The 23,275-nt window shown below is 37.6% G+C and overlaps 2 protein-coding genes across 6 annotated transcripts in view; one reads left to right on the top strand and one right to left on the bottom strand.

The window, feature by feature from the left end:
* Window positions 1-1,253, top strand: part of LOC107784010 (AT-rich interactive domain-containing protein 6-like) — a 28,550-nt gene extending 27,297 nt beyond the window's left edge. For 3 of the 4 annotated variants that reach the window (XR_001647604.2, XM_016605058.2, XM_016605059.2), the window contains one exon: window positions 842-1,253. Coding sequence is in view for 3 of the 4 variants with exons in the window: in XM_016605058.2 (XP_016460544.1) it covers window positions 842-946 (105 nt within the window). In the remaining variant the exon portion in view is untranslated. The remainder of the gene's footprint in view (window positions 1-841) is intronic. The other variant, XM_016605060.2, reaches the window with a different exon arrangement.
* Window positions 1,254-1,993: 740 nt separating this feature from the next.
* Window positions 1,994-22,189, bottom strand: LOC107784009 (brefeldin A-inhibited guanine nucleotide-exchange protein 1). Of its 2 annotated transcripts, none has more exons than XM_075248691.1 (11): window positions 20,996-22,189; window positions 17,724-18,041; window positions 13,163-13,490; window positions 12,631-13,053; window positions 9,277-9,566; window positions 8,694-8,967; window positions 7,508-8,010; window positions 7,095-7,416; window positions 6,375-6,735; window positions 5,289-5,968; window positions 1,994-2,805 (listed from the first exon to the last, which is right to left on the bottom strand). In XM_075248691.1, exons 1-11 carry the CDS (start codon window positions 22,033-22,035, stop codon window positions 2,194-2,196), a joined length of 5,151 nt encoding a protein of 1,716 aa, XP_075104792.1. In that variant the 5' UTR covers window positions 22,036-22,189; the 3' UTR covers window positions 1,994-2,193. The 2 variants fall into 2 exon arrangements, with proteins under 2 accessions (XP_075104792.1, XP_075104794.1); XM_075248693.1 differs by having other exon boundaries at window positions 13,163-13,500; window positions 20,996-22,170.
* Window positions 22,190-23,275: the final 1,086 nt, after the last annotated feature.

The following is a 23,275-nucleotide window of genomic DNA, read 5'->3' as shown; positions in this document are numbered from 1 at the left end:
GCAATGAAGAATTTCCTTTTTACTAGGCACCCATAGCGGTCAATGAAATGGGTTGAGAATCATAAGTTCTAAGGTCAACGAAGTGGGTTGTAAACTTGTAATCCAAGCCTTGATGGATTAATTCGCCGATACCTATGTTGGTGGGAGATAGCAGATAACCCGTGGATTAGTTGAGGTGCAAAAGCTGGTCCCGACGGCACGGTTTTTTAAAAAAAGACTTTTTTTTTTGAGTAATTCTTCTTTTGATTTATTTAGGAGGCTATTATGATCTGGACAGTGCTATGCTTTCATTTGTCCTGCTTTCCTACTTCGTTTCTATAATACTTCCAGCTCTGCCGATCATTATTAATTCTCTAGTATTTTTATTGTTTGGTTTGTTTGTTATGCATATTCATAATTCCTGTACATATTTTGCTTTGGCTTTGCAAGAATGTTGTGGACATATGTACATAAATATAATTTGAAGTAAGTTTGGCTTGAAAGTGGCCGCGGGGGTCAAATCTCAATCCCCAGAGGGTTAATATTCCATTGCCATTAGACACATATATGGTGTATTTGGGTGCACATTTTTTGTTGGTTCTTTACTTTCCTATACCACCTCTACACTAGGAATTTTCTTGCCATGTCAATAAAATTGTTACTTGATGACTAGTTTCTTGGGCAATTGGGAGTCATCCATCCACATTTCTGGTGAATTTCTAGTTAGAACTGTTCACTCGAATACAAGAGAAAGGAGAAAAGGAAAAAAAACTGGGAGAAATCATGTTTGTCATTAACATTTATAGGTTTTTATCTTCTTTCAATTGCAATTTTAACGTATGAAAACTAGTTTCTTTTTCAGGTAGTCAGTTTACCTTCAAGAATTGATCCTCACCAGACCTCTGCTGTGGTTACTCTGCATGGGCAGCTCTTTGTGCGTGTACCATTTGAACAATCAAATATTTAGCCGGAGGTGAGTGGCCTTATACAACAACAGATGACACCCTAGGGTGAGTTGTTTGGGAAATGAAGGTGTTGAATTCACCCGTGATACAGAATTTGGTTTGATAGATTTATGTTTTTTAGTGCCGGGTAACTCGTAGGTTTTATAATTTGCTCTGGACGGTGATGTATGTATTATAGCAGAAAGCAGCTGTCACGCTATTTCCTCTTATCCCATCTCGTATGGTACCTCATCCCAGTCTGTTAGTTTTTGTACAAATTCTTGCCACATCAGCTGCTCGAGTAATATGAGTATGTGAGATCTTTCTGAACCTCGAACCATCTGCCCTCATCCGTTGGGCTGCATGCTTAACCTAAATAAGCACATACTTGAGCTGAAGTACAACTGGTAAATCACTATGTACAAGATACTGCTGCATCTGCCAACCTAAGATTAAATAGACGGAGTTGATTTTGAATCCTTCAGGCATAGAAATCATTTTAAACATTGTGTTACTTCAGAAAACTTAATTTAATCCGCTTTACATCCATTTTTGTAGTTTGATTTTCTCAACTATTTTACATATCAATCAATTATGTTGATTTAACTATGAAAACATGTTAACTACTAATGTCACCCGGTACCAAAAGAAAAAAGGTTGAATTCCCAAATAAGAGAACTATAAAGCTGATACTAGTCTCAGTAGAGAGTAGAAATGAATTCTCTATTTGCTTCGTCATAAAATATCTAGGTAAATAAATGAGATGACACAATCAAATCAAAAGCTGTGTCATGTTACGTATGTCAAACCTTAGTGGTCTCAGTAAGATTAACAGGGAAGTTATAGGAATTTCTCAAAGTAAAGAGCTTCGCTTGAGTTCATGTATCTAGGAACTACGTGAAACACACTTCCAACTATCCTTTCTCAGCTAGGAATGATTTAGAACATAATAAAATAACAGATGGTTAGTTAAGAATTTCTATTTTTGACGAGATAGGACAAAGTACCAAAAACTGCACCAGGAAGGCATTTAAATAAAGTATCTGCTGAGGTGATAAACAAGGTTCATAGGAATGTTAAATATGAACGAGCCTCTTGATAGAAAGATTAATGCTTCCAAAATTTCATATCCTGAGCCTAGAAACAAAATTTTCAGACTGCCTAAAGTATAAACAAAATCAGGAAGTAGCAATATTTATGGTCAGTTAAATGGCTAAGAAATGGCCAAGGCAGCCTAGCATAGCTCAGTAAATGGTGTATATAATATATATCACAAATTCATAATAATGGGGCCAATACAGGATTGAAAAAAATGACTGAGCTCACGCTGAACTTCTCCTGAGCTATGCTCACTCCGAACAAGATCTACCATTAGTGGGAACAACTGAGAAATGTATCTCCTAAAAGAATCGCTTTGCCAACTGCTGAGAATGCGTAATACTGACAAAACCAAGGGAGTCCTTGCTACCAGCTCTTCCTTCTTAGCTGAACCCAAAGGAAGATTCCACAGGTATGTTGCCTTAACATCTGGTTTCCTCTTGACAGAGTTCAATCCAGCACAGTCCAAGTATACGCGTAGAATTTCTTCACATACACCCACAAGTTCCGTTTCTATATTTCTCTTTTCAACCAATGATAAATTGTTAACAAGCAGCCCATGCAAGAAGTTGAGGTAATTCTGGTAGGACTCATTTTCAAAATACACCAGCGGAGGTTCTGGTATCTCAAGGATAGAGCATGCTTTTTGCAGCTTCACTTGTACACCTTTCTCGGATTTCAATTGCTGGGCATGAGAAGTAACAGATGAATAAATACCAAGGAGGATATTGATAGTATCAGTTGATACTGATCGCCGACACATCTTGTAGAGATCAGACAACACCTGCACATCAAAAAACAGCAGCACAATGAATAAGAAAAGCACAGCGAATCATACTGTTCTCTAATAACAGTGCATTTAACATAACTCTTTTGTAACATTGGGAACTCTGAAAATATCTCTCCAGACAGTTCATAAATAACGAAAAGGAAGCAGGGAAATAGACCAAAGTTAATGCATGAACTATGTTTATTCCTTTTTTAAAACTTTCAATCATGATAATGTCCGACCTACTGGTGATGTATAGGTCTATGTCGGGGCATAGCCAAATTATCTGTCTACTTCCTCTCGTTCTATCTTCTATGCGTGTTACTTGCTGTTTCTGTTTAATGTGATAATTCATGATCTTATCCAATCTAAATATTTCCATTTCTATCACATGATCATGTGGATAGTATAAGTTCAACATTTACTACTATATAACATTATTGGCTTCATAATAGTTCTAGAAAATTGTTTTTCCTTAAGGACTATATCCAACAAAAGCAAAAAGTAGTGCTTTTTATTTTTCTTAAATCAGGTAAGGTGAATTTTATTAACCATGCATCCAGTAGATGCATTCAAATTACAAGAATAGGGTTTAGCTCTGACAAAGTCCCAGAAAATAGAACTATTTACATTACAAACTTAACATCCAGTCTAGCTTTCGATGTGTGTTGAGTTGAGATTCTGTCAAAGCACCGCAGGTTTCATTCCTTCCAGATTGCCAAGCGATGAAGGCAGGAGTTAGTTATCAGCCATGCGCTTTTGATGGGCTTTCAAGCTTAAGATTTGTCCTATCTTTCAAGCCAGCATGCTCAAGCCGTACCATGAAGATAAGGATGATTCTAGCATGGGCCAGTCCAGCCGTGCGCCCATCACTATCACTGCCTCCACATGATAGGGACATTGAACCAATTATTGACTACCCGGCCACACAGAAAAAGGGACAAAGCCTACCACCATGTTCCTTATTCATTAGAAGGGGCGAGCACCGGAAGGGGCCATATTGATATGAAGGCTTGTGGCAATTCAAGTATAAGGTCAATGCATTCATGGAGCAAGCATTGCGCCGCGATCGTCACGAAATTAGAGGGGAGAGAGTATGATAACCTGCCACATAATCACGCCGCATAGGCGCGATTCGGCATACAACAGTTCTACGCAAGAAGCTTGCAGCATTTTAGCTATCTTGGTGGTCTATTCCGGAAGGATGGAGGTTCCATTTGGAAGACAAGAGTAGGTCCTTATTTGTAGATATGGAGGTCCTTATACACAATTATAAATTTATAAGCCCTACTTTATTCGACACTACCCCGAGGAGAGTTGTATAGGTATTCCGTAAGGATGGAGAGGTTCCCTTTGGAAGACGGGAGTCGGTCCTTATTTGTATACAATTATAAACTGTATAGGCCCTACTTTATTTGCACACTACCCCTAAGAGAGTGCTCGTTTGTATCAAGCAATCAGGCAAGTTCTCTCTAATACAAAGCTTCCTTTGGCAATCTCTCTTGTGCTATCTAGCGCTACTAATATCATTCTGACTTAACCTTGCAAGTTGTGTGCACGTTGTTAAGTGTCTCGCTCCGTGTGCTTTGTTTAAGACTAAGGACATTACAAAAGGGACTCACTGACAATTGTAGCAGCTTCTTACTACGACAAGGTCTCCATTCTTCTCTGTTTCAGATCCTTGGTGTTTCCAATCATCCATTTAATCAGAGCCCCAACTCAGAGGTGATACAGAAATTGTTCGTCAATAGGTGGAAAACCACAGCTGGCCTCAAGGTACCTTTTGCCCATATTCTTTTCGTGTTTCCTTGCATGCAAGAAGCCATAAGAGTTAAAGCTGGAGATTGGTTTTGGAACGGTAGACATCTCTCTCTTGACTGGTGGTCCCGGAGATGGAGACTTCCTCACTGATGTCGGAACACAAATGGGTGAAAGCTTTTAGGATTCCACTGCATGGTTGGTCCTCAGATACCTTCCGCAAGATTACGCAAGATTGGTGATTATTGTGGGGGATTTGTCGGAATAGACGAAGATACAAAGAATAGGATGCATTTTTTCTGGGCTCGAAGTTGCGTTGCACGCATAAAAGAAATTATCCCCAACAAAATTGAATTGCCGCTTGGAGATCAAAAATTTGAAATCTCAATTTTAGAAGATGCCCTAGTCACCATATCTGCTGGAATAGGAACCGTTGTTCCCTGAAAAGGGAAAGAGAGAAGACCTCTGCTAGGGTTTCATCGAGCCAAACAAAGGGTCCCGTTGTCGCTTCAGTCAGGGGCCACATGGGTGAGAAATTTAATTTGAATTCAGGTGAGCAACAATTAACCAAGACAGATGAACTGCCCCCTACTAGGTTCGAATACAAATTAATAAACCAGGGGCCATATACAAATTAATAGAAAAATATTCTATGCGGAACAATTGACCAGTGAAACAACACCAAATAGGACAACAAACAAGTATACTCAGAGAATGGCAGGGAAGGGCGGAAGACGGACCTGTATGATGCGCAACTGAGCCGCTATATGATCCTTCATTCTTGAAACAACATATCGTGCAGTATGCAGGTTGTCATCCTCTGATTCGTCATTTATTAATCCAGCCCCAGTAGAAAACTCCCTATCATTATCAGACTGACTAATGGGTATCTCAATGCCGTCCATTGTTCTCAAAAGCTTAGAAAAATTGGGTAGAGTGGAATTTGAAGCTTCTTTCAGAGCTAGAAAGATAACCTTCCAGTCCTCTTCACGAAATTTGCCTCCCAAATCACCTGCCAAACGCATTAAAGAAGCTACCCCAGTGGTTGCAGGATCTTTGCCAGAACCTTTTATAAATCCAACCATTATAGACACAACACTTGGCAATTCAGACCTCACCATACCAAAGAAATTAACAAATAGATCCACCAAACATTGAGCTGCCACCACAGAAGTTTCAGAGTCCCATAAGCATCCATCCAGTGGTATATATCTGGATTTAAATGAAGACTGGTCGTACTTCACTTGAGCTTCTGCGCTATCGTTTACTGGACTGAACATTGGGTAGATTACAGACTTGAAGACATTAATCCAGAATAGGCGTGGAAAGAGATGGCCATGGTCCTTCAAGATATTGAAAAGAACTTCCAATGCACTCTTTCTGATGGCTGATCGGGGATCTGAAGTCAATCTTGATAACCCTGAAACAGGATCAACAATGACTCAAAAAGTTTAACCTGGAACCCTCCAGTAATTATACACGGGGATAATTGCTACAATAGAAAAATGCAACTTTTGAAATTCCTCCAGAAGTTCATATAATTTAAAATTACATGTGCACTCCACAATTCAGATTCTGAAATTCATTTCCAGTTCACTCATAATCAAATTTCCTCTGGTCCTCCCCATTTTTAAAGGTGTGAGGATTATGCAGAAAGGATGGTGAACTAATTTGACTAAAAAAAATTGGTCATTCCACACGTGTAAGAAACCCCCCGTTGCATTAGCCACTTGTCACTGCATGATACAACTAGGCAGGTTCACCAATAAGAATTGTTTAATGTTCCAGCAAGGCAGAAATAGGGAAAAAGAAAAGCAACAAGACACCTGTGAGCAGAGGCTCCCAGAAAGACATATAATCATCTTTATCTGTGAAGAACATCCCATCTGAAGCCTCATCTTCGACCACTGGAATAGATGAATCATTATTGTTGTTTTTCTCGTTGCTAACAAGGCCCCCTTCTGCAAGTTTGACAGCACAGAAACGGAGAAAAGCAATAGCATTGAGGCTAACATCACTGTTGAATCTGCTGTTTGTGAAGGTGATGAGGCATCTAACACAATCAGTAAAAGTCAATGTTTCAGTCTCAGTAATATAACGAAAATATTCCCGTACAATCTTTTCCATGGTTTCAAAGGCCAGCAACACAATATTCTTCCTTTCATCTGCAGCAGCAGCTGTAAAAACCTGCAAAGGTGCATATAAAGACCTATCATATCCCAGGTTCCATTTCTATACCACATATTAAAGACTTAACAAAAAGACAAAAATTGTCATACAGTAAAATATTAGTAGCTAAATCACATAAATAACTAAGCGCATCAAAGAGGATATATCTCACATGAAACTCAGTTAGGAAGTACAAGTAGATTCCTGGAAAAGAAAGCTCACACCATAAAAGGGACAGAGGGAATAGAATGCTAATAAGCAAGAGAGCAATAGAAATAGATACTGAAAGACGCTAACAATCATTTATGTACTAGATGATACCTGATAAGGATAAAGCAAAACTCTATAAAAAGTTGAACTAAAGATGTGATAATTACCATAAAAACACTCTTCCACCCGGATTTTACATTATTGACACGACTCAGAACCATTTGGGAAATACAACGAACTATCAATTCCCTGATTTCAGCAGAATTGCTTTTCTGCATGACAATAACAAATGGTCTCAAAAATTCATTCTGAAAGTTGTAATTCGCCAGTTCCTCTCGTTCTAAAAATTTCATAGCAAGTTGTCGCAATGAATCCATGACAAAAATTGCAACTGAAAGATTTTCTGACAAACCAACAGCCACAAAGAACTCTGAAAGAACACTCCATATGTGGGACCACACTAATCTGATACGGTTCATGTTATAGTGCCTGCATAATCAAGATCATACTTTCATCATATTCACTTTATAAAAGTTTCTTTGTGAGGTAAAAATTGATGAGTTCAAGGACAGAATCTTACGCAACTTCAACAATTTTTGTAAGGCTAAATACACGGGGATCTGTTGGAGACTGTAGTTCTGACATCGAAACTTTGCAAAGGGCCTTGACAAAAGCAACTATTGCTTCACTGTTCAGCCTTTGGCTATGAGCAAATATGTGATTTAGTTCAAAGTTGCCGATCTGATCAAGTAAGTTTAAGTTTGAAATGAAGTTATTTATCTGTTCTGGAGTCACCAATACTGGAGAGTTAGCTCCAACAGTTGCGCTGTCATATGAACCCCCTCGAACAACAGCAGCAACAGTTGGATTTTGGAGTGTCCCTTTTTTCTTCAGTGATGGAAATCCAGCTGACTTCAATGTCTTTTCCTCAGATTCAGAGTTCGAGGTAGTAAAAAAAGAGGAATCAGATGGTGCACCCTCCCCCAGCAGCTGCAGATGCTCAAATCGAGACAGACACGTCAAAAAATGCTCCCAAGCTTCATGAAGATGATTCCCATCTTCAATGGCAATCGACATTATTGTCTGCATGCAATTAGAAGGATGTTATTCTGCATGAGTTTCAAATTAGTAGAACTGTTGATGGAATTATTATTTTTTTTGGATAAGGTAAAGGTTTCATTAAATAAAGTACCAAGATGGTACACAAAATTACATGAAAGAAGGCTCCAACATAGCCAGTTACAATAACTTCCCAAGCATCTCAATAAAGTCCAAAATTGATCTACATCTCCAAAATACTAGTCTTACACCAGAAATAGAAATTATGTAGACATTTATTCTTAATTCTAGAGATATGTCTTCTTTGCCCTTCAAAGCATCTCTTGTATCTTTCCAGCCATAAAGTCCAAAAGATGCATAAAGGAATTGTCCTCCAAAATTAGTAGAACTTTTGATGGAATTGAAAGTGACTTGTACAATTGAGGAATAGTTTCGTGCTTTTGGTCTTTTATAGTGCATAGACAAGGTTCTTGTTTGTATCGAAAATGATGTGTAGTTTGTAGAGCTTACTCTCAACCTTTTGGTGCACTTGTTGTATACAGAATTTTTTCCCATATTAATATAATTATTTTACTTCATAGAAAAAGAAGATATGTGGCGTGCGTGTATTATTATGTAGGGTTACTCTTCATTTGTTGCAAGTTTGCTACCGTCTGAGCATAAGATGGTAAACTGACATGACAGAAATTGAGGGAGATGGAAATTACTTTCATTGCATCAACATTTTTTTGTTTCATATCTGCAGCACAATGAAGATAAGTGAACTTTGCCATAGATGTGACAAAAGCATCTCTCTGCGTCTGCATACCCATCACAGCTGTAATGTGCACAGCATGCCTGAACCCCAGCAAACATTGAGAAGTGGCATTCTTATCATCACTCTGGTCTAGGGTGACACTGAAAGCAGCAAGCATGGGACCCCAGCAGACTTCTACCATAAATCTCAATATAGCTGGATCTGCAATGACATAATAGATAGACCTGCAACAGGACATAATATAATTTTATGCATTCTTTTCCATCTGAACAAGAAAATCCATGATAAGAAGACATATGAGGCCAGCTTGAGAAAACTAAATCATATGTATGGGGACTATAAGGCACACAATCCTTTCAATAGTCCGTATATGTGATAGTTTCGCAATTCTACAGACTGCAGCGACTCATCGAAAGAAAATATCAACCCGTACGCAGATGATAAAGAAAGAGTCAGATTCCTATCGTCTGACAATTGGTACATATGCAGCCAGAAAATAGATTCAAAAGTCAACATGTGGAATTAAATCTTACTCCGATTTTCCAGATTTTGCTTTAAACTGCTCTTGAATATGCCTCACAAGAACCCCATTGGCACCCAGTGGTTTTTCTTCTCTCTGTTTCCATACTAGATTCAGTATACCATCCAAATCCAAAAGCTTATTAAGACTGTTACCCTGCTTGTTTTGCGGTACAGAAGAATCTGCATTCATCTTTATCTCATTTTTCACTATTTGGTCATAGAGAGCACCCAAATAATCTTCAGGTAAGTCCTTCCCATCGTCAATCCCTCGATTGTTCCGGATGAAATCAGCTTTTGTCATCTAAATGGAGAAATACAACAGTTAATTCCGAAGAAAACCAATCACATTATTTTACAAGTAACATCTACATGTGTAACTAAGTTAAGATGACCAAGTGCATAGACTAAATGTAAAAGACTAAAACAGACAAAAAAGATACTCTCCAACCCAGTAACTATGTGCTTTCAAAGTCTCAAATACTGGAAAATGAAGATGTTGCCTCCCCCATAATTGGTTGCAGCACTATTGGTAACCCATATCAGTCAATATCAAAAACAATTGGTAACTCATATCCGTTACTTGTACACTATCCGTGACTTGTACACTATCCTTTCATGCAAAACTCAAGATCGCCGTTGAATTTCCTAATACAAGATAATTAATTATAAGCTAACAGAATGACATTTAACATTCACTGGGAAGCTCTATCTAGTTTGACATAACTTTTCTTAATATTCCCTTTGATAAGGGACATCATTCTTGTTAATATTATATAAAAATCACAAATACGGAAAACTTTTTAGAAGTCTTCATTTCTAAATTCATATTCACAAACAGAATCTATTACATGTAGAATTCCAACTTTTATACGTTGTAAAGAAATAACTTTAGTTTTGTAGTAAAGGTTCAACTAAAAATATTGTTAATTAAGGTAGTAGCAAATTCATCCAAATATAGCTTTACAAGGTTTTAAATTCTTATAGTCCATACATATTGACACAATTTGACCTTTTAAGCTTATTTTAGCTAAGCATCACTATCCTTGAACGTTCTACGCCATCTTCCTTATACTATGGATCTTTTTCATAAGTAAATAATTTTAATACTAATGGGAAAATCTACCGTATACTAGCAGCATACTAAAAAGTAGAGAATCTACAACATAATATGATTCTCTAAGAATGACACTCAATCTTCTATTGGTGCATTTAAAAGAAACTAGGAAGGAGAGGCCATTCCTCAAATGCACATAGTTGTTTTCTGTCCTATCAAAAGCTCTCTTATTTCTTTCCTTCCATCGGTCCAACACATAAGTGTTAGTGGGGCAACATTCCCGACTCTTCAAGTTCTGTTTCTCCTTCTGAATTTCCCACTGGCCAGTGCCTCCTCCATTGTGCCCGACATTGCCTACTGCATCCCAAACCATCTCAAAACACAAGCAAGTTGTCACCCAATGATGTAGGAGGAGGTGGTCCACATCTTCACCTAGACATTTGCACTTGAAGCACCCGTTGGCATATTTTATCCTCTTTTACTCAAATTCTCATCTGTCAATATAGCTATGAATTTATATGCACAAAATCACTAACCATCTTATTTCAGGGGTTTTATTTTATATTACTCCATTATTTTTCATTCACTAGAATTCTTATTATATACTTTAATGCCGAGTAAAAACTCATAAGGAAGGACAAGAGGCTTGAAAAGCCCTTTTATCTATTGGGGTTCGCCATTAGTGTGTTGCATGTTATGTACTATTTAACCTATTCCTAGAATGTCAAATTTGCATAGTCTATTGATCTTTCACTACATTAAGCTGACAGCACGGTAAATTGGTTAAGTTGTTTTTGTTTTCTTTATAATCGTGGTGTCTGTGCACCTCAACTAATTCTATGGAGCACCTGCTACCTCCAACCAGTACAAGTAACGGATAACTCTGTCCACGAAGGCTTGGACAAATGGGAAGAAATCGCCTAGTGATTTTGCCTCCAAAATTGGCTAAGTTGTTAATACCAAAGAATGGAATGAGTGACTGAATGAATGAATGACAGACACCCCAGATTGAAAGCTATTGAGATGTGCATGTGGCACCTTCAATCAACCATTACACAATTCTCCTAAAAACAATAATGAATGTGATAAGCTCAAAAAAGTTCAAGGTGTATATATAGCCAACTCTCAAGCACATTATGTCTTTTATTCAATATTGGTTTTGTGCTCTTCTCATAGTCATAAGTCACAACTCTTATACTCTAATCCTTGTCCAATATGGCCACTAATAATATTATTGGAAACTTATATACTGGACATATTTTTCTTTCTTATTGTCATCCTCAAGAAAACATAGACAAATTCAATACCAACCTCTCGAATAAGAATATATTTGTTCAAGGACAATATTTTGCAATGACTACAGTACTAACTTTGAGCTTTGGCCCATTGCAAAAGAACTAAAGTTTAATAAGTTGTATTTTATGAACTAATCTATGTGATCGGGTGACACAGGTTCAACAAGCCAGTAAGCTAGTCATTTGGTTGGGTAGTGAGGAGATTTAGTAGGCATTTCGACATAAAAATTGTGATTTATGAAAAAAGTAATTTTTGGAGTTGAAAAAAGATTTGGAACTTGAAATTGTGTTTGGACATGAAAATATTGTAGTTTTGTGAGGAAAAATGAAATTTTACATGAAAAAGTGGTAAAACCCTCTTTTTCAAATTTGGAAACCCATCTTCAAATTTTTTTTCAAAATTCAATCCAATGTATAACCAAACAAGTTTTGGAAAAAAAAAAAAGAATCGAAAAAGGAAAAATTCTGTATGGACAAACAGGTCCTTAAACTCTGCACACAATTCCACATTAACTGATACAATATTTGGTTGCTACTTTTTATTTCCATAAATAATACTTGCATAAGTTGTGCTGGAAAGCTATTATTATTTCACGTGGAAAAGAGTGTGAAGTAAGAATGTGGCCATCGGTAATACATGAATATAAGCACTAAATTACAAAACTAACCCTCATAATAATAGAAAACTTTTATTTTGTTGAAAAAGTAAAACTCATATTTTAAATTATAGATTGTGTACTAATTTGTAATATAACAAACTAACCAGGAATTTGTAAACATCTAACCAAGAATAAACCCCATATTACAATCCCTGTATTATTTTAACTTTTTTTGGTAATTAAATTTTCCCAAATTTTCGATCCATGCATTATTAATTCATGTAACTTGTTTCAAACCAAACCGCCCCTAAGGGTAGAAATGAATGAAAGTAGCAGACAATAATGGGAGAATTTAAGAAAACATGCACTGGATCATACACCTAGGAGAAAAACACTTCAGAGAGATTCCCAGGGTACCTTATCTTTCACCATGCTATTATGTGCATCTGTATTGAGCATTATCACAGAGTAAGCAAGCACATAAGCTGTTTCTGCACTGGTAAAAGAGTTTGGGTTGCATTTACAATAGCGCTCCGCAAACTTCTCCATTATACGGTCAATCTTCTGAGCTTCACCAGGTAATCTAAACCCTCTAAGGAAATATCTGATTGATTCACCAAAGTCCATACCTTCAAAATTAAAAGAATCGACATATGCATGCATAACTTTCAGAGGAAACTCCTCTCTTTCACCCAAATAATCACCAATAATGGATGGATTTAATCCGGTCGCGTTCTTCAGAAAAGAGGCTACATCTTCTGGGGAATTGCCAAGCTTTTTGGTGCTCATTAAAAAATCAATCCCCTTTGAAGGCTTTCTGTTGAACAGGGAAACACCTTTCTGCATTTGATTCATTAGAGTTGTCAGTACTTAACCATACCTCAAGTACCATGAAGTGAATGAAAGCAGAGAATGAAGATAGTGGAATGTGCAAACAAAGATGATAAACCTGTATTTCTAATTTATAAGCACGGCGCTGCTCCAAGGCAGCAGCACCAGAAAATTCAGAATTTGCTTCCGGATGCAGCTCGTAGTCAATAATATTTCCCTCTTCACAAACACTGGCAGCGGCTTCTGGCACTTCATGATCGGACACCTTATCTAGATTGGGCTCCCCTACCTTCAGTTGTTGGTCCATCCACGTCCCCATTGACTTTATAATTGTAACTAAGCATTTCACTGATTCAGAACGAAATGTAATATCTTGGACTGGAGACAATGTAGTAGTGGAACCAGGAGGTGGACCAAGAGCAGTTTTAAGAAGACCATTAACAGTCCTGCAAATATCTGATGGAATTAAAGCTGTTTTAATTCAATTTAGATGAAAATAACATAAGAATTCAGTGACAGGAAACATATATGAATAACAGTATAATACAACAGCAAAAAAGCATGTGCATTGCTGCAAAAGAGAGCCAAGCAAGGATAAGGAGGTCGGCTTCCTGTCTCATTAAAAGTGACTGTTTAAATAGTTGCATTCACAAGTTCTTGGCATACAACAGTATCACAATACTTTGTTCAAAATCGCCAATGAGCTAAGGACACAACCTTACTCTTGATCTTAAGGTTGAGTTCATATTTGTTATCGAACTATGGGAGAATAAGATATTCATCCTATAGCTGATATCCGACACGGGAAAATATGAGAGAGATGTATTGATGATTTGATAAAGAAATGCCTATTTATACACTATATTCTCAACATATATAACTGCTAATTTTTTTAAAAGAAAAATACTCTTTTTTTATGTAACCGAGAAATCCCTAGAAACCAGTGGCAAACGGTTCAAAACTCGATAGATAACCTTTCTCGACTTAAATACCAGAGTTTTCTATGCAGCAGGGTTCGAACCCATGATGTCTGCCTAACACACATCACGCATTGCACTCTTACCACAAGATCAAAGCCCTGGGGACAAATTAAAAAGAGAGTAACTTTATAGTTTATTTTACGCGCAATCGCCTAATATGTACTTTCAATTAGTAAGGTTTTCTTAATTGTAACAGCTTATAGGTGTTAAGCTTTCAGGCAACAAAGGGACACATAAGCCTCAATTTTTAATAGAACCTTAGATTTCCAGATAGAAGCAGCAGAAGGAAAACTCCTTAGAGATTGTGAACAACACAGATAAGAGAGAGGAAATGCAAGTGAAAATGCCCGACGATTCTAGATTCCAATATTATTGATAGAAGTTCAGATAATGGAGAGAAATTTTTTCCAATACAGCACAAGATGATTCCCCATATGCTATTTGCTGATAATATTGTCCTAATTGACTAAAACAACGAGGGTGTCAACCCAAAGCTTGAACTACGGAGAAGCACTCTAGAGAGTAAGAGATTTAGGATAAGCAGAAGTAAGACCGAATATATGCATTGCAAGTTTAGCTAGCATAAGAAATGCGAAGTTCAGGTGAGATTAGAAGGGATTGTGGTATCTAAATGTAAATTCAAATATTTAGGCTCGTTGGTCAAAGAGAATGAATGATATGTGAAGATGATACAAAAATAATCAAAATTAGATGGTTGAAATGAAGAAGTGCTATCGAGGCATTATGTTATAGAAGGATGCCCACCAAAGTGAAAGGTGGGTTCTATAAAACAAATACAAGACCAGTAATGTTATATGAGAGTGAAAAGTCAGATGCTACAGTCCAACACATCCACAAGATGAGTGTTGCAGAGATGAAGATGCTAAAATGCATGTGTATCAATACAAGATTAAAATTGTTCGCATTTGTTGGAAGGTGCAAGTAGCACACATTGAGCATAAAATGAGAGGAAGTCGTCTAAAATGGTTTTGTCATGTTTTGCATCGACCTCCAGATGCACCGGTCTCCTTAGGTGCAAAACCATGGTGAATGAAGGCGTTAAAATTGATGGGTAGACCTAGAGGCTAGAGCACATGCCACAATGGAAGGAAAAGATCTATAAAGCCGATACCACTTAGGTAGAATATGTTTTACTCGTATTAGTACATTTAATTCAAATGGTATGCTTTCTATGAGTTTTTTAGCTCTATTAGAGATTATTATGCTGGTAGGAAATATAGAGAACTTCTAAGTACTCTATATTTTGCATAATGTTGGCATGAGATTATGCAAGGACATTTTGGACTCATATAGAAGCATAAGAATAAATGTTAATTGGTAATTGATATGTAATTTGGACTTTATCATGCATAGACACTCTACATTCATACAAAAATATTCGAGTAAACATTACTTGGTGCATATCTCTTTTGTATGTGAAAGTGCATTTGTATTTGCTTTGACTTGTTTAATTGAAAAGGCATGCTTATTACCTTCCTCTTTGATTGAGCACCTTACTACTGATATTTGTTGTTCTTTGATTGTTTCTTAACTATTTCTCTGTTATTGTGTATGCCTATGAGCTGCAAAGGTTATATAAAGTGAGTATTTTTTTACTAAAACTCGTCACTACTTTGTTGAGATTAGTCCTGATACTTACAGAATATACGGGGTCGATTGTACTCATACTACACTTCTACACCTTGTGTGCAAATTTTGGAGTTGAGCTGTTATGGAAGTCGAAGGCTATCATTGAAGATGTACCAGTGTTCCTGTTACAAGCTTGAAGTTACCATTTGTTCATGGTAGTATAGGACTTATATTTCTGTTTATGTAAACTCCAAACAGATAATGTATTTTCTTCACACCAACGTTGTACTTCTTAATCTTAGCGGCTCATGATTTGTACTACCAGTTTTTGGGGATATTTGAATTAATTTTCGCATTCTTATTTTATTATGTATTTGATGATCTTCCGTCTGAGCTGTGTTATATGTTGATTGGCTTACCTAGCGAGTCGGGTTAGGTGCCATCATGAGTTGGTGGGATTTTGGAGCGTAACACTACAGTGTTATTAAAGGCGCGTTGAAGCCCTGAAAGTGAGGCTCAAAACATGTTGAGTGCTTCGCCTCGCTTAGCGGACACTTCAGTATTGTCATCAAGGCTCTAAGGCATACTTTTCCTTGCCAATGAGCGTAATCCTGAATAGGCGATACTAAACAATTGATATTTTACTTTATCATAAATTTTCTTCAATTTCTTTGTTCATATATTTGGTATGCATGCCTATAGATATTAGTCTTTGACTACACATATATATTTGTAGTTTTCTTCACTTGCGCCTTTCTTCATTAAAGTCCACGCTTTACTTGCGCTTCGCGCTTAAAGCTCCAACAGACCTTAAAGGTTTTTTGCGCTTTTCGCCTTTGATAACACCGGGACACACATGGAGGTGCATGACAAGGTTTCGGGCAGTGGGTACCCAGAGGTAGGTACACAATGAAAAGGAGTCTCCTTGGCACGTGGAGGTGCATGACAGGGTGCTTCGCTTCGCTCAAGTTGCATTTCAGTGTGTGTACCAAGGCACTAAAGTGTGCACTTATTTTGTTATCTTAAATTGGGCATTATTAAACAACAATAGTAATCGACAAACAAGTGTATTAGTTACTAAGGAAAATATTATGAGTGAATTTATTAACTTTTTTCCTTGAATTACATATATATTTATTTCTTTCCTTCATTGCGCCTTTTTTTGCCGCCTTTGACAACATTGATGGCAAGGGAGCTTATCACTTGTATGTTGCGGGTGATTGCACAACAACTAGTCTCTCGCCTAAAGCTCTTATACCAAAGCTTCTTTGGTTTTTGCCTCCATGAAGTTTCCTGGACTATTGCCAACTCCACTTTCTCCTCCGCAATCTAACTATCTCCCCTATCTACTCTCTAATTCCTCCAAGATAGGCATTAGCAATCTTATTTACCCTTTGCCCACCCATAAACCTGTTTGTTCAACCTTCAATTATCCCTTCTTAGGAATTTCATCTTGCTAGCCATTTGGAAAGACAATATTCCTTTTGATAACTACCTCACCATTGCACCATCCTATTCCCAAAGTCCATCACCCTTAGCCATGTGACCTCGGATATGAGAGGCGCATGCCCCCTTCGCCTTTGCCTCCTATTACAGCCAACGCTATCGGCAAATAGTCTGAGGTTAATATGGGAAGTGTCTTGGAAACTAAATAAACTTGGGACAAGTCTAGACCGAGTCAAAAACTATTAGACTTGGAGATCAAGTTGTATCTCAGACTTGGATTTTCGGTTCATACCTAACAACAAAGAGAAACATTCTACTATAACCTTTTTCGGTTAAAGAATCCATCATATACTTTAAAGTCCAACCAAAAACATAATAAAACTCAAGGACCTCGACTCTGGATTTTTACTGTGAACATCAAAATCAACTAAGAAGCTTGAAAAAAGAGTGCAACATCAGAATAAATCTCAACAATCAACTAAGAAGCTTGTAAAATGAATGCAGCAGTGTCTACGACTGATGAAACAAACCATTACATAATATAATCCAAATACGCCATTAGTGAAATATATGATTGTTCTTCTTCAAAGTTTACTTGGTCACATACTAGAGGACATAGATTACAGTCATAGCAAAAAGTAGAGCACAACTAACAAAAAGTACCTTTCAAAAATGTTGGGAGCATCGACATCACAATCATAATTGACAAAGACATCAATGATAATCTGAGGATCCTTTGATACCTCCTCCAGCAAACTCAAAACAGTCATCTTCTGCAAGAAACTAGGCTGAAGCACATTCTCCAGCACACGTAAGATGAGCATGGGAAAAAAGATTCCAATTTCCGATTTCAACCCAGATCTATATTTTGATAATAAGTTCTTGAATATTGAACAAAGAAGTTGAAAGATCGTCATCACAGATAATGCACTGTTCTTCAACAATGACAAGCATAAAAATTGCTTGATAACATTGAGAAACCTGTATTCAGAGGACAATGTTAAGCCAGAAATATACCGGATACATCAACCTTTTTTTCGAAAATGCAGATACTTTAACATATTATTATCTTGAGTTCTTTAGAACCCAGTTGAGACAAATGACTTCTACACAAAGCTCGACTTTGCTACATTAAGAATAAAGAAGGGCGGACTTTCTTTATCAATCAAGTTGAATGTTGTAGGATAAAATCTACAATCAAGAATAAATCTAAAAGAAATTTTAGCTTAAATCACTTTTCCAGCTACAGCAAACTCAGTTACATCAGGATTTACTTTCATATTCTTGTTTCATTACGAGTTTCAATATCTTAAGTGTTGTGAGAAACCTTTTTTTTTTTTTGAGAAACTCTCTTACATCAACTTCAGTATTAGATGCAAGACCCGTTACAAGGATTTGTAGTCCAACTTTTACCAGTAATGATAATCTAAGACTTGCTATCCTACAAATGTTAATCTGTCAGTCAAGTTTTTACCATCTCTTCCTTCTCTCTAAAACTTCTGCCAGTAAGTAAGGAATCTTCTGGAGCAGAATGTCAAAAGAAGTGAGGGTTGTAACATGAACCAAGCCGCAAGCATGATAATATGGTGAAGACTCGAACTCTAAAACCAAGAAGAAGTTGGAGTTTAGAAGTCATACAGGGTGTGTACATGTGACAGAAGTCAGAAGGTTCACCCGAGACGTAGCGGATCCGCTTCTCATGCATGGAATGCCCCATTTGGGGTTAGATTTCTAAGGACCTTAAAATTAAAATAAACTTTAGTAAAGGACCAAGGCAGACGAGTACTGTAGTTAAATTTTGGATGAGAATAGCACTATGTGTAACCAAAAATGGGTTTCACCGGAAAAATAGCTGAGTGGACAAATTCGAAGCATCAACTACGACCCAAAAAAGTTGAGACCAATGTCTTTCAATCTGAAGGCAATGTGAGAACCACAATCGTTAGTCATCACTAACGTACAAAAAGACACTAGAATAGAGGAAGAAGACGACAACCAACCGCCAATGGCATAGGACGACCCATTTGTACGTTTGCAATACAAATATGAACACAGATGGGCCATAAAACGTAGGCCTGGAGCGGACTTAATGTAAGTGGGGGAAGCAAGGTCCATTATGAAAAAGGGGAAGGTCCTTGAGCCTCATAGTGGCACATCAAGGATTATCACTAAAGGAATTCAAAATATATAGAAGTAAACAAAAGAACAAGCCAAGGGGATTCAACTTATACTATATATAAAGTGTTTTTTCCGGCGAAGGAGGTTCTGATGAAACCCCTTACGCCCCCAGCTCCCCCGCTGCTCGTCAAGCCTAGCTCTAATTGAACGCATGGCAAGGTTAGTGTTGTCAAGGACTCGCTTGATGCCAGCTTAACTTTTGAAGACTGAAGCTAAGCATAGATAAGTTGTGTGCTTCACCAAGAGACTTATCCTAAGGCATGCGTCAAATCGTCCACATACTCTATCTTGAAAAGGGTTGACTCTAACAATTAAGATAACTTGCAAAGCGTAAGAGATGAGAAACAGAAAAGTCAAAATTTAGTATAAGATAATCATTCGCTAAATTTTGAATTAGAAACTTAAATTTGTATCTTTGCATCTGAATTACAAATTTAAAATGGTTTGGAACTCGATAAACATGATTTGTACTTCGTATATTTCACTTAACAACAAATACTATTGCTACGCCTCAATCTCAAATCATATATTTCACTTGATTGAAGGTTTTTCAATTTCTTTGTTCATATAATTGTTGTTTGTATTAAAAATAATTTTTTATTGCATCACATTTACCCCTTATTCATTATTTTTGACTTTTTCTAAATTAGGATTATTTGTGCCTTTCTGTAGTTAAATATGTGCCTTAGTTATGTTTTCACTTTGGCAACACAAGAAGAGAATGATGAAGACCCCATAAGACAAGGAGAAAGTGGACTACATAATGACAGGCCACTTTTAAAAAATTCTACACCATGAACTGAAGTTAAAATGAGCCTAAGAAGTGGTTCTGACCCATCAAGACAAAAGTCTAAAAGTGGAACTTAAAGCAAGTGAACCAGAATGAGGTACCCGGAGGCCATTTGCACTTCTGTGCCGCCAAGTTTCAAGGTTCAGAAAACCAGAGATGTAAAACAAGGAAACAAATGAACAAAAAGAAGAATTTCCTTCAAAGGTAAGTCACAACACAAGAATCCTGTAGAAAACTGGTTGTTGCCTCGACCGAGGCCATATTCGAAGACGGAGAGCAAAGTAGATCTGAAGGGGAGATTGACTTCAAGTCAATATGAGTGAGACAACCATATCACTTGACTAAGCTTGAAGATCTCGAAATGAGCTCAAAAGACAGTCTAGTTGGAGCTCCAATTTAAACAGAAACAACCAGAAAAAGCCTCAAAGCGAACATAAATCAACTCGAAATGACATGTAGTGAAAAGATACAAGAACCCAAGCTTCAAAGTTTACACCACAACTTCATGCAATCACGATAAGCTTGGTATCTGGTGGAATAGCCGAGATGCATAATGGTCAAATACTACAAATAATCCGTTTCTACGACACTTGTAGCTTCGTGAGCTCTCCCACTGACATTTTTTCATCCTTTATCTGAGAACTAACTACATTCTACACCACCAAAGATTTCTTTAAGGGCAGGCGAACTATCATATCAATCTATGTAATGTCTGTATATCAGGGGAAGCTAGACATTTATTTAAACCATCACATCTTGCAAGCAAAACTAATCTAAAAGTTCCAATTAGAAAGATCTATTGTCGAACTGGTGACAGAAGTTAACTCCTTGACTTAAGAGGGTCTATCATAAAAGCATAAGATGTAATTTCCCGGCCATATTAGTTGAATGAGTAGACCCTGCGTAACAAACAAAAAGAAATAGACGGCAAGAAATCAGCAGAACACAGTAACAGAATGACATAAACCTCTCATTTGAGCGCCAAATTGGACCAGCATTATCCATTATAACCTTTAGGAGCTCCAACGATAACACTTTCCCCCTTAACAAAATATTGTCATCTGCATGCTCCTGTGATGAAAATTTCATAGACAACTTGCATAAATTCTTGAAGAGCATGAAACCGTCCTCTCTAATTTTACTGTAACCACTCAGATCAGCTCCCTCACTAAGTTCCCCATCGGTGGGCTCACCCTTCTTTTTTTCACCCTTGTCATTCTCCAACTGCAAACACAATTTCGATTCAGCAAGGCCTTCCTTGGATTTGGCATCCACAATCTCATTGAGAAAGTTCTGGGCGAACTGTATAGAGCTGCCCTCATTCAAATTCCTATCCGTGAACTCCAACAGTTCAGCCACAGAGACGGTCTTGAATTCCACCATCATGGAGTTCTCCTCCACCCTGGTGAAAACAATCATCATCATCTGAGCAAGGACGGACTTGGCGCAGATCTGATTGGTGCCATTCATGCCCCCGAGATAGACATTGTAACAGGACCTAACAACGTGGACAAGGCAATCACCTCTGACAAGCACGTAGGGAGATCGAACGACGGAGAGCAAGACCCTGAGAAGTGCAAGCTCGATTCCTTCGTCCCCAAGAGCGCCGCATTTGCAGACGGAATCTATAAGGCGGAAAATGAGGGAGGGAGGACTTGGGTTAGGGCTGGGGGTGTCGATCTCGCATCGGATCAAGCCCAAGGAGAATAACCTGAAGGCGCAATCTAGGGCGGGTTCGACAACTTTGGGAGATGCAGAGTCGAGAGCCATGATGAGGGGTTGCAAGACGAAATCAGCATCGGAAGGAGAGAGGCCATAGAGAGGGGTGCAGGAAGCTGGATCTACAGGGTCGTCAACAACGGAATCAAGCTTGTCGAGAGCGGACTTGCAGGCGGCGACGAGCTGCGAGTGTTTCCTCCAGGCGACGTTCTTGATGATCTTATCAAGGGACGGACCCAGTACCCAGCCACAGCGCGAAGGCCCGCCTAGCATTTGAGAAGCCGACATTTTGACTCACTTCTTCATCGGTATGTGAACTTTGCTATCCAGCAATGGCGACTAATTCTGGTGGGGTTGGGATATATCATAAGAAGGATGGCTTTCCGCGTACGAGGGAGTAATGCTCCTACAACTTCGACGCCTGGAACCAGACACATGCCTTGATCTGAATACACTTCTTTTCCGGTTAACTTACACCCACAACTCAAGTTAAATCCTTAAGTATTCTTGTGGACAAAAAACATACTCAAACGTTTTCAAAATTAACCAATTTAATCCTTCCGTCATTCATTCTTTCAAGACTAACGAATCTATGTATCTTAATGTCAATTAAGTTTTTTACCCTTTGTAGTGCATTCCATGTTGGATAAAATTATGATTACAATTAACTTTTAAAATTTTATTATTTTTTAAAATTATTACAACTAACTATTAGACAATTTGAGATTTAATTCTCAGCTTTATACATCATTTTTATTGAGAGACAAATGTCTTCACAATTTGAAATTTTGCGGTGCCATAATGGTGATTCAAAAGGTTGGAGATGTGAATGGAGGCGGTGAGTGATCATACAAATTTTTATCACATGTATATCGTCCGAGATAAATTTAGAGATGAAATTGTTATTTCGTCAAATAAGTTAGCATCTTTGTTGTAGCACGTTGGAAATAAAGCTTTTTTATTTTTGTCTTTTTTTAGATGTAATAATTTGTAGTGAGTTTAAGTTAGTCACACATCCGTGAGCATATAAATTGAAGTCAAATAGCTCGTTATTAATCTTCTATTTGGTTTTGTTTTTTGTGTGTGCAAAATATAGCATATTATATTAAATGCATGAACATACGTACAAGGAACAGTATACAACAGATGTGCAGTGGTGGTAAAGCTACTACCACTGAGAGAAAGATGGATAGGACTAGGGGAAAGGTCATTATAGAATGGGGGTGCGAGCATAGAGTTCCTAGAGACAAAGCTGATGATGGTTAGTATATTAAAGTCGAGTATAGTGAAATAACGGACAACTACATATCTAATACGAAATGTCCTTGTATGTAACAATCTGGCCAGTTATTTTGAGTAATTTAGCCACGTTTCTCTATTTGTTGCTTCCTCTATATTTAATTATGGTTATGTGACTTGCTGGGGTAGTTGGTTTAGTTTCGGGTGAGTTTCGGAGTGAATTGAGACACTTAGTCCCAAAGTTGAAAGCTTAGGTTGAAAGAGTTGATCGGAGTTTGACTTTTGTGTA

This window comes from Nicotiana tabacum, unplaced genomic scaffold (assembly GCF_000715075.1).
Source record: "Nicotiana tabacum cultivar K326 unplaced genomic scaffold, ASM71507v2 Un00025, whole genome shotgun sequence".
Classification (NCBI taxonomy): domain Eukaryota; kingdom Viridiplantae; phylum Streptophyta; class Magnoliopsida; order Solanales; family Solanaceae; genus Nicotiana; species Nicotiana tabacum.
This window is presented reverse-complemented; position numbering and strand designations above follow the sequence as displayed.